The sequence below is a fragment of the Pristis pectinata genome, chromosome 14 (genome assembly GCF_009764475.1).
Source record: "Pristis pectinata isolate sPriPec2 chromosome 14, sPriPec2.1.pri, whole genome shotgun sequence".
NCBI classification, from domain to species: domain Eukaryota; kingdom Metazoa; phylum Chordata; class Chondrichthyes; order Rhinopristiformes; family Pristidae; genus Pristis; species Pristis pectinata.
Window position 1 is genome coordinate 32,210,182 of NC_067418.1, and position 12,093 is coordinate 32,222,274.

The 12,093-nt window shown below is 40.2% G+C and overlaps 1 protein-coding gene across 1 annotated transcript; it reads right to left on the minus strand.

The window, feature by feature from the left end:
* Positions 1-5,538: 5,538 nt before the first annotated feature.
* On the minus strand, positions 5,539-11,060 carry LOC127577898 (ATP-sensitive inward rectifier potassium channel 11-like). The gene has a single exon (XM_052029542.1). It carries the CDS (start codon positions 10,988-10,990, stop codon positions 9,824-9,826), a length of 1,167 nt encoding a protein of 388 aa, XP_051885502.1. The 5' UTR covers positions 10,991-11,060; the 3' UTR covers positions 5,539-9,823.
* Positions 11,061-12,093: the final 1,033 nt, after the last annotated feature.

A 12,093-nucleotide genomic window follows, 5' to 3' on the forward strand; every position in this document is an offset into this window, starting at 1 on the left:
AGCAGGCTGCTTGTTCTCTCTCTCTCTCTCTCTATTGCTCCCTTCCACTGACTGACTGCTTCAAAAATGTCATTATGTCCTTATCTTCTGTTGCTGTAATCATCACACGCACACACACACAAACTGTGCTATATCTTAAAGGGACATTCCCCAATACTAACTGTTACGGACTCAGTGAAAGTCCCTTTAAGATAGAGAGTGTGTGTGTATTTGTGTGTGTGGCGTGCTTACGTCAATAGAAGATAAAGGACGTAATGACGTTGAAGAAGTTAGAAGAAGAAGAGAGAGAGAAGGAAGAGAGACACCAGCCTGCTAGTTTTCTCTATCGATGGATGAGAAACAATAACTGTGTTTGCTACTGAAATCCATGTATGGAAGTTGGAAGTAATCTGGTGGAGTTCACTTTGTTTCTGACCTGGAGAAGGAAACAGGTATTTGTGTGTGGACGACCACGATTCGGATGCTTTTCGGGGTGAGGAAGTCACTACCGAGTAAACACTGAAGTGTCGTTTGGGGTTCCATCGTGGAACATTTGGATTTCGTATTTACTCTCCCTATGTTCTCTACATCTACGTCTTATCTTCAGACAACGGTGGTTGTTGAAGAAGCCCTTGCTCATGTTTCACCTTATGGCTTGCGGAACTGAACTTTAAGAACCATTCCAGAACTTGGAGTTTTGGACTTTGCCACACACACACACGATGAGTTTAGTTTTGGGGTTAACGTTCGAGGTTTAACATTTTTGAATTCTAACATACTAACATTTTTACTTTTATTTTACGTATTATCATAAGTAGTAATTAATAAAATAGTTTTTAACACTGAATCATGCTCAGTGTGTTTCTTTTGTTGCTGGTTCGTGACATAACCTAATCTCTAACAATGGCCATTTCAGGGGACACTTAAAAATCAACTACTTTGGAGGGTCTGGTGTCCCAGCTAGCCTGACCAAGTAAGGAAGGCAGATTCAATTTCTACCCCCTCCCACCCCCCCCCCCACCCCCCCCCCCGATAGTGCTCATTAATGTTGTATCCAAAAATGATTTATTTGCAAGCATGAGGTGGTAAATGCTGATTTTTTTTTGTACACCAAAACATCTTTCCAATATTGTACATTCACTAATTTATCCTTCTGCAACCACTTCAGCTATTGAACCAGATTTTTCCATATCGTGATTATTGCTCAAAACCACCTGTGCCTATTAATTGTTTACAATTATAATTTTTGTTTTTTTAAAGTTCCAAATGTTATAAATTATTCTAGAGTTGTATAAATGTATTCTAATCTGTGTGGCTGGTAACGATATATAAAATCATGTCGACTCTAACAACTTGATTTTCACTATTTGCTGAAAAGGCAGATCTGAGCTGAAATGGTAATTGAAGTTATCTGCTCTTTAAACCAAACTTCTAAAGCTTGATGCGTTAATGGTTTACATAAACTTTTTCAATATAACTTCTAGTGAATGGTGAAGCAATTTGTTGAAGACTCTGGGAAGTAACATTGCAATATATCACATTAAGAACTATTATACAATGTGAATTGTAAAATCTATGTATATTTTGAATTTTTGGATGCTTTTATTTTTCCAAATATATTCCTTCTGCCCATATCGATTGTGTTTCTGTATGTATTCTACCTGCAGTGTTTTCACAGAAGTTTTACCAAAATGTATGAAGGTTAAGAGAAAAACAGATTGCAGATTTCAGTCAATTATTAAATTTGGGTATAGAGTTAATTGCTTAGTTCTTAACAGTAAGAAAATTGTTCCAATTTCTAACACCTGAAGTTTGGTGAGTTTGGATTTGAACTATTCCAGCAGGTTGTGGATGGTCATTTCTTGTATTGAAGATAGATCAGTAGGTTCATAGGAATGAATGGGATAGAGCAAAAATGAGTTAATGTCACATTTCACCTGTAATCTTGCTGAATGATCTTGAGGATCCATCCATGCTATGATATTTGTAATGAATCACGAATAGAGAAGTGCAAATAAATTCACCATTTGTTATAGTAATGAATTGAAGAAATTGATATTAGTAACTGTTTGACTATAGTTTGAGAGAAAAATACCATTCCTCTTTCTTTTTCAATCTTTTTATTAGTTTTCAAATTAATACAGATTAATATATCAATGTTTATACATGTAATACAAAGAGATCAGGAGAACAATCATGACATAGATAATCATAAAGAACAATAAAGTATAAAAAAATCTGTAGATCCAATGATCTGTTAGTGAATGAATATAATATAAAGGAAAACCATTCCTCTCTTATGAGGAAGCAAACAGAATCAAGAACATGGCTAACTATCCACCAACATAGAGGTTTAACCTTTTAGAAAGTGTTAAATCAACACATAGCTTGAATCAAAGGAATAAGGACCCTTCATTGTGACAAATAGATATGGGCTAACAAAAGCCAAAAATAATTCTGTGATAATATATTTGTTGAGGCAATGAATAGAAGTGAGAAATTCAGAAAGCATTAAGTGCTGATTCATTCCACTCTGTCCCCATATAATTTATTTGCTGTTAATACCTGAGAAAAACAGTGTTAAACGTAAATAAGTTCTTTGAGAGTATCAGTAACACAACCAAAAAAAATTCTAGAATCAACATGGTGTTTGGATCTTTGCTACAAAAATTATTAACGAGAGCTTCAAGCAGATTTAAAAAAAATATGCACAAAACATTGTAGAGATTTGGGATCCCTGCTGAAAAAATAATGGAGCTGAAACTAACCTATAACTGCAATCTAATGTGAGTTTAAAGGTTCTAAGATAATGTTTCAGACTGTTTGATACATTAGAATCAGCTCTGATGCATTTTATTTTCTATAGCAGTGTACATATTTAAAGAAAACATTTGCTTTCCTCAAACTATCTTAATGGACCTAGGATGAGAGAAATCAGCATTGAAAATGAAAATTTGGCCTTGTGAAATTGATTGTAATAAATGTAGAATTCCATTTTGATTTCCTATTTACACTAAGCTGCTAAACTGCATTATGATGTCTACTGTCCTTTATTTGCTCAATAACACCAATTAGATAAACCCCTCTCTTACTAATTTACAACAGCAGAACCTTCATGCATTGATATTTAAAAGATGACTGCCATCTAAGTTATTAATTCTAAACAAAAGCTTTGACTGGAATTCTGAAATACTAGCATGTTAAAAATTTGGAACACAGGTTTTCCTTGATTTACTAAAAGGTCACATTCCTGGATTTTATTAAGTGAAAATTCAGAAATTGAAAAGTTGTTTTTCATTACATTGCTTTCTATGGATCAAGAATTATAGTCAAACTTGAGCACTTAAATACATCATTAGAAGTATCTGAATTAATAAAATATTTTAATAATTCTTAAGATGATTAAAAAGTATACAAAATGTACTCCTTAGCAATTTCTTGAGCAGTTCTGATGAGGTCAATGTGGAGAGGATCAAATGTGGGTCACTGCCCCTAAATAAGGGGATTTAAAACCAAGAAGTGGTCGATTGGTATCTTGATATGTTACCTATTTGATTTCCTGAATGCCATTTGCAGTCCACTTCGAAATGACCTTCCCTATTATTGGTGTTGGTTGGTTTATTATTGTCACTTGTACCAAGGTACAGTGAAAAGCTTGTCTTGCATACTGATCGTACAGGTCAATTCATTACACAGTGCAGTTACATTAGGTTAGTACAGAGTGCATTGATGTAGTACAGGTAAAAACAGTAACAGTGCAGAGTAAAGTGTCACAGCTATTGGTATTGGTTTATTATTGTCACTTGTACCAAGGTACAGTGAAAAACTTGTCTTACAAACCGATCTTACAGGTCAATTCATTACACATAATTCATTATGTGCTGCAGGATTAAGTTTGAATGTAGCAATAGCACCTGGGTCCGTGGGTTATATCAATTAAATGATGCAAGGGGGGCAGAAATGCTATCTGGATGATGTTGGGCATATCCTAGATATTAATTAGACTTTAATTATTGTGAAGGGCATTGTTGATTGCCAACTCAGTTATTCAAGTTTATCCTCAAATACTATCTCTCAATAAGAGAGAACTGACATGATGCAGTTTTGGAAGAGTACTGCTGTCAGCCAGTCACCTTTGTTAGAATGCCACACTACTGGAAGATTGGCCTTTGAAAATCACTTTACAGCCCTTGGATTCTCTGAGTGGCAGATTGAGAGAGGTTTAAACTTTCAGTCGCCCTGAATATTGTCTCCAAGGCAAAGAGTATGGCAGCCTTTGGCTGATTTCTGTCATGAAGCTATTTTCTTATCTCTTAACATGGATGTGCATAAGAGAATTATCTTCCAAAGGAACTCCATCTCATCTACGTTAAACACTTGTCTAGAATAATCACTTTCCTTTCAGCCCCTTAGGGAAAATGTTCTGCCACTAAGGTACCTGCACTTGTTGTTTACAAAATGAACATTGTGCAAGTTTGCACAATTTTTGTTGGATCTTGCTTGCCCCATTGAACTGTGGCTCAATGTTTTAGTTATCCTTCCTGCTTCCGTTATTACAAATGAGCATGCTCAACGATATATATTTTTAATTATGTAGGATGATTCACAGTGAGTTAATTCAGGTATCATATATGAATATATAGATACAATTTCAACATAAATTTTGAGTATTTAATAGATGGAGGGAGATTCCACTGACGTCCTTGCAACTACTTCAGGCTGTATTTAACAGAATATTCTCCACATTATGCATGATTTGGTCTTCACATGTCCTATCTCGGTCTTGGTATCTATATAATTATTAAGGCATTAGTATTGAAGTATGTATTGGTAATTCACTTAAATATTCTGAATTGAAATACAAGAATGACCATTTCAATGTGTAAATGATACATGGTGATGTTATAACTTCTTGTAAGTAACACATGAGAAAGGGGCTGACAGATAATATTTTGTGTAAGTCAATGACATAAGTATTTAACCCACTCTCTACAATGATCAGTCTAGTAACTGAGAAATCTCCAGCTGAGATGGTAACAATGCCAGACTATGATTGATGCCATAAAATTTGTTCAGAACAATTCTTTAGCAGTGGCTTATCATCCATCCTCAGAAATTGTCATCTGAATCAATTTAGTGGATCTACAATTTTGACAAACAGCTTTAGCTTGCTCAAACAGCTATACCCAAACAGACAAGCACTACATATTTTCGACTTTTATTTGGGGCCCTTAACAAATCTGACCTATTTGCTCCACCACTCACAGATTGGTTTTTTACAAACTACTCATGACAATGAATCCACAATCGCCTCTGCTTTCTGGGATGGCAGATAGGTTAACAGTGAAGGATTTAACATAAAATCCATGTTTATTTAAATAACTAGCTTGTTTTTTTTATTGTACCTTTAAATATTTATGAACAATAAAATGTAATGATGTGAAGTTTAAACCACCTAGAAGTCAACTTGAAAAATTCTCTTAAATATGAATTTGTATCAGAAAGCAATAGGACTAAGCTTATTTGTACTTGTTTTTATTATTCCCATATTTCCTTAAGAGAAGGAGGCCATTCACCCCATTGGGTCTATGCAGGCTCTCAATACAATCCCATCAATCGCATTCCTCCACTTATTTCCTTGTTCTCCCTTGCATGCCTATCAACTTCCCACCCACCTAAAGAAAAGGGGATTTAACTACCAACTAGTATGCCTTTGGGATGTGGGAGGAAACAAGAACATCTGGAGGAAACTCTCAGAACCGCAGGGAGAAACTGCACTCTCCAAAACAAATGCATAATCCTAGTTATAATCAGTTCAATAAATTCAAGACTTCAGATTTTGTAAAGTTGGCATTTTGGATAGATCTTTTATTAATAATGTGCTAGGACAGAAAGGCAGAGAATTTCAAATGGTAAATAATAAAGCTGAAAATATTCCCTTGCACTTCTGAAGATTAAATTTCTGAACAGTAAAGAACAAACAGAAAAGCTAACAAGTTGAGAGGCTTCACTTATTTTTATAACTATATATACACACAATATGCTAATAAATTAACCAGAATTTAGCAGCCTTTGCTTACCCCAAATTGTACACTTAAGTTCCACCCTGCAAAACTGTGGTATGTTATTTAATCTGTAATTACAGTAGTTTGACTGTAGAGGTCAGATTTTGAGTTCTCAGCCCATCGATCTGCTGAATATTTTTTTAACCGTAATAAATAAAAAGCAATTCAAACATTGTGACATTTTAATGAAATATAATTTGGCCAAAAATAAATGAGTTTAGGGTTGGCAATCAAAAGACAATAATATAACCTCAAAGGAAAAAGCAGACTGACTAAACTTGATTTACTGTAGTATGGTAATGTAACTAAATTTAACCTGTGAACCATAAATCAGAATCCATCAACATTGTACTGAATAAATAGGGAATTGTTATAGTTCAGAACATGCAACATGTTCAGAACTAATGCTATGATTAAAAAAAAATAAGAATTTCATGGGTAACTTGACGAAATGTTAGATTAACCGGTTTCTATTTGAGAACTGAATTATTTGTATTTAAAAATGATTTATTTTTTTAAAATATCAAACTTTCAGGCAAAGGTTTGTTTTTGATGTGGATTAGTAATTGTGTAGGTACCTTAAACAATACTATTGATGTAGCTGAAAGAAAGATTATCTCCATGGGGTATTCTGGAAACTTTTGTCACCTATTCTATTTACAGAAGAGTTTTCTCTTTCTTAGAGCCCTTCTGCTGAGATCTTGTTTGAAATAGATATTAAGATCTCTAAAACTATTTCTTAGGATCATTATCTGGGATATTGTCAATTGTTTCGGCTATTTAAGATTTTCTGGATGACACTTCAATGGTAGTCCTTGCAGATGTGAAACATAATAATTTGTAGAAATTAAATTTTATTTTTAATAATGAAATTAATGTGTCTATTTTATATACAGTGCATTTTCATAGATATTTGTTTAGCACCATTAACTTATGCAATGTCAGCTACACACTTTCATGATATTTCAGTTTTCTTTATAGAACTTTGGATGTTAATTCTGTCTATTTCCTTATGAAAACTATAATTTGTGGCTCATTAAAGCTTAATGTATTGGCAATATTTACAATCTAGCTATTGATTCAGAAAACAATAAAACAGCAACTGTATAAACTTTTTAACCTGAAAATCTCTGTAAAATGAATTAACAAGTGTGTACAATAATTAGCTGGCATCCCTTTTGTGGAATTGTTTTTTTTGTATGGGAATACTTATGCTGCAGGTGCAGGTCAGATCAACTGGTTCTCGATGTTTACTGCTGTCTTTGATTGTGAAACAAGAAAACATTGCCTCGTGATAATCTTAAAAAAAACACACACCATTCTGGGAACTCTGCTAATTTCTCTGTTGTACTCCAAGTATATGCTTTTAATTATCATGGACCACCTGATATGGGAATCAATAATACTCAGAATCTTTCCTCGTATATATGGATACAATGTATATGTGTGTAGGTCCTGAATTAGGCTGCTATACACAAGTTAAAGAACAAATTTACCATGGGAATCTGGTTAGGATATTGTCAAAAAGACGCTTACATTGATCATTTTTTTTTGGCAAATTCTCATTACTTTAATAAGAAGCAGTAGGAATTAAAACCCAATTACCCTTAATACAGAGGAAATGGACCTTTTAAATGAGTCTCTGTTGAAACAGGTGCCACAATTCTTCTTCCTTTTCCAAACTAAACCCTCAAGAACATTCATTTGTAACTGATCCTCCTTTAAGAATCTACCCTTTGCATCTGAAAAGTTCAAATGAAATACAGAAGATTAGGAGATTTAATGTTTAGATAAACCTTTATCTTTTGAGTCATCACATTTCAGGACACTTTCCTGGGTGGCCTCTTCATTCTTGGCTATTGAGTATAAGAATTATGACAATTATAGTGGTTTAATTTCAATCACTCAAGTATAGTTTCAATACTTACAGGCTGAATTATTGCTTCACTCAGTTTTTTTTGAATCAATTGTTTATAAATACTTTGTAAATTGGGCATGGTAGGAAACAGTTTGACAATAATGAAATAAAAGTACAGCAAGTCCTCAATATACAAATTTTCACTATAGTGCTGCAGCTATTCTTGGGTACTTGTCATTGGTTTACAAAGCTTTTTTTGTATGTTATGAATAAAATGCCATAATGTGCTTCATCAGCCTTTGAGTTGTAAAATTTTACTTAAAACATTTTTGACAATTGGTGAATAAACAAAGTTTTAGACAGAAGTGCCATTTCATAGGGTTAAAAAGCAAAGTGGTCTGAATGAAAATGCATGGGACTGCAACAGCATGCAAGTGCAATATTGGATTGGTTTATTGATCTATTAATACAAGGCTGAGTCACTGCCTGAACACTCTTCTCAATATTTCTCTCTACAATGCTACATTTCATCTGCTGGAGTATCTACAGGATAAATGTCACCTATGTCACCTCCACTCCACCACCACCCCAACCTTCAGCATTGAGCTACAGTATGCAAAAGGTACTTTGGTACGTGTATGTTCAGAGGCCCAGCTCAAAATCATGGTTAATTGTTCACTGAAGCATACCTGAGAATGGGTCTTACATTAAACATCTGCACCAGTCCACTAACAATCTGCTTCACTATCCAAAACTGCCCCTATCTCTGATCATAAAGGTCCACACCAAAACCATAGAAAATGTGAACCACTTCTTGTGTAACAGTTGCCACCTCTCTATGAAAGCATACATTCAGCATGAATTTTGTCATCACCTGTGCATGATGCCTTCAGCCTTTGGTTATCTGAAGAAGTGTTTTTAAGATTAAGATTTCAAATCTGAAACAAAGCTCATGGTCTACCAGGTAGCAATGATCCCACCCTCCAGTATGCTTCCAAGACGTAATTACCTACAGCAGGACTACAACCAACAATGTCCAATCCATTAGTAGGAAAAACAGACCAATGTCAGTGTTTTCTCTTGGGCCAATATCCTCAGCATTGAGGTCTGAACTGCACTCAGTCAGCTCCAATGGACCAGCCACGTCATTCATATGTTCAACATCAGAAGCAGACACACTACTCCAAACCTCATTAAGGCAAGAAATTAGGAGATGGACAAAAGAAATTATTTAAAGATGTTAACCACACTTTCTTTTGGGAATTACTGGCTGAGTGATTCTGTGCAGGAGTGAATATCAGCATATATCTGGTTGCCCAGAGGTGCATTGTATTTGAGTTTTGAGAAAAGTGTTTATCAGAACATTCCTGTGATTGTCTTGTGGCAGGACTAAAAGCCACCTAAATAGTGTAGTAAAGTGCACACTGAGTGTTTGTTTATTGCTGGTAGGGCTCGTGGTTTGCAAATCAAGATGCAATTCCGAGGTCAAATCTAATGGCCCTTTAGTGTCAACGTTCCTTTTAACCCTCCACTGGAGCCTGGATTTTGCCCAAGCTGTTCCCGGAGCTTCGCGATAGTTAGCCGCTCGGTTGATCAATAGCTACTTAGTTAAGTATAGGGAACTGTTAACTTCAGCACTTCCACCTACCACGCCAGCGCCACCAATGACCTAGTTTAATATCTCTGATCACGGTTGTTTTTTTTTGCAAAATTCCCTTATTTACAAAATTACAAAACGTTTATATTGGATGCAAAATGGCCAAAAAGCCCCTGGGGAACCTGGATTGGGGGGGAAGGGGGGAAGGGGGGTGGGGAAGGGAGTTTGGGAGAGTTGCCTGACTGGTGCGGGTGGGGTCGATCTGGACGGGTGGGGGTCTCCTCCCCGCCACCGCTCAGCTTGTGTGGGGGGGGGGGGGGGGGGTCAAGAATCGTCGAGGTGGGCGGCCGAGGACCTCCTCCTGGCCCCGGGCGAGATGTCAAAGGCGGCGACCCGGCCTTCTCCCTCGACGGCCTGGGCCTCGGCCTGGGCCAGGGCCTGCTCCTGCTCCAGCTGCCGGGCGCCGAGCGGCGGCGTGGGCACCTTGACGGTGTTGCCGAACTTGGAGTAGTCGACCGAGTAGCGGCCGTCCTCCTCGCTCACCACCGGCACGAAGCGGTGCCCCCACAGGATCTCGTCGGCCAGGTAGGAGGTGCGGGCCTGCGTGGTGATGCCGGTGGTCTCCACCACGCCCTCCAGCACGACGACCACCTCGAAGTCCTGGCGCTGCAGGTCGGCGGCCGTCAGCAGGTAGAGCGGGCTGGAGCGGTCGATGACGTGCGCGACGATCAGCGGCGAGACGAGGAAGATGGAGCCGCCGCCCACCGGGTTGTCGAGCAGCACGTCGATCTGACGCAGCGGCAGCACCTCGCCCTCGGCCGTGGCCGCCCGCCGCACCACCTGCACCCGGAGGCCGGCGCCGATGATCATGCTCTTGCGCAGGTCGCCGACGCGGAACATGAGGCAGAGGCGGCCGTCCCGCGGCGAGATGACGGCGAACTTGCTGAAGATGAGCGTCTCGGCGCGCCGGTGCGCCTGCGACGTCTTCATGAAGATGCAGCCCAGCATGATGGCGTTGATGACCAAGCCCACGATGTTCTGCGCGATCAGCACGGTGATGGCGGCCGGGCACTCCTCGGTGATCATGCGGCCGCCGAAACCGATGGTGACCTGCACCTCGATGGAGAAGAGGAAGGCCGAGGTGAAGGAGTGCAGGCTGGTGATGCAGGGCACGGCGGGCGGCGCCGCGCCGTTCAGGTCGCCGTGCGCGAAGGCGATCAGCCACCAGATCATGGCGAAGAGCAGCCAGCTGCACAGGAAGCTCATGGTGAAGATGAGCAGCGTGTGGCGCCACTTGAGGTCCACCAGCGTGGTGAAGACGTCCTGCAGGAAGCGGCCCTGCTCTCGGATGTTGGTGTGCGCGACATTGCAGGCGCCGTTCTTGTTGATGAAGCGCACCTTGCGCTGCTTCTCCCGGTAGCGCGGCCGCGACACGTCCTCCACCAGCCGCAGCACGTACTCCTCGGGGACGAGGTCCTTCCTGGCCAACATCCCCGGCCCATCGCCGGCGGCCGGTCCGCTCTCAGCCCAAGTGGCGGCGAGAGAGGCGGAGAGGAGCAGCCCGGCTCTGGCCGGCTCTGCTCATCAGCTGAGGGAGGAGGCGAGGGGAGGGGATGAGAAGGGAGGGGAGGGCACGCTGTCCGCCAGCAGCGGCAGCCCCAGCTGCCGCCGCCAATCATCACCGTAACCAGATAGGGGAGGCTGATGGGCTCCAGTGGCCGGGCAGTGAGTCGTTCCGCGACCCGCACCTTTCCCCGGTGGCGCGATGGGGCAGCCGTGCTCTTGATATTGGCAGCAGGTCCTCTCTCACTGACACTAGTGAGTGCATGGAATTAAATTCTGGTCAGCAACAGCTCGGGAAGGAGACGCTTTCTCTCTTATCGCTCCTAGATATCACACTGCCTTTGAATGGGAACTCTTTAAAATGTCACTGGCACGAAGGCGGTATGTCTTTTTAAAGGAGGCGCTGCATCGGCACTTGTTGCTGTGCGGCCAAGCTCTCCCAAGGCAGTTACCGGGTCAACCATCTCTTTCATCTTTCCCGGCTTTGGACACCTGAACAAAGTTCAGGCTCAGCCGGACATCCGCATGACCCTTGGATATTTTGAGCGTCGCTGGCCAAAGCACATTGTAGCACAGCTAGCATAACAGCGCCATTAATCATGTACTCACGATACATTAAGTAGGACTGGATTTTCCAGTCGGCAATGAATCAACGGTGGCAGGTGGCAAACAGGTTACTGGTAGTCCTGTGCTTCTATATTGCTCCCATCTTTATCTCATCAGTTGCACTTGCTCGTACACTTTCTATGAGGTTTTTCACTGGATTATGAAATGAGTCAAGTTCAGTGCCTCTACAAGTGATCTAGGACAACCGTGAGCACGAAACGAAATGTTTCAACTAAATCAAGAGCCCTCGTGTTGCTGCAATAATAAAGGTAAGCCTAGCATTCATGGTTTTAATAGGAGCAGCACATGCACAGTTAAACACAAATTCAGTCACTGCCAGGGGTATCTCCCTCCATAGATACTCTGTTACAATGCTCATCAACAGACTTGGCATTGAAATGACTGTGATGGCAGGTACGTGGGGT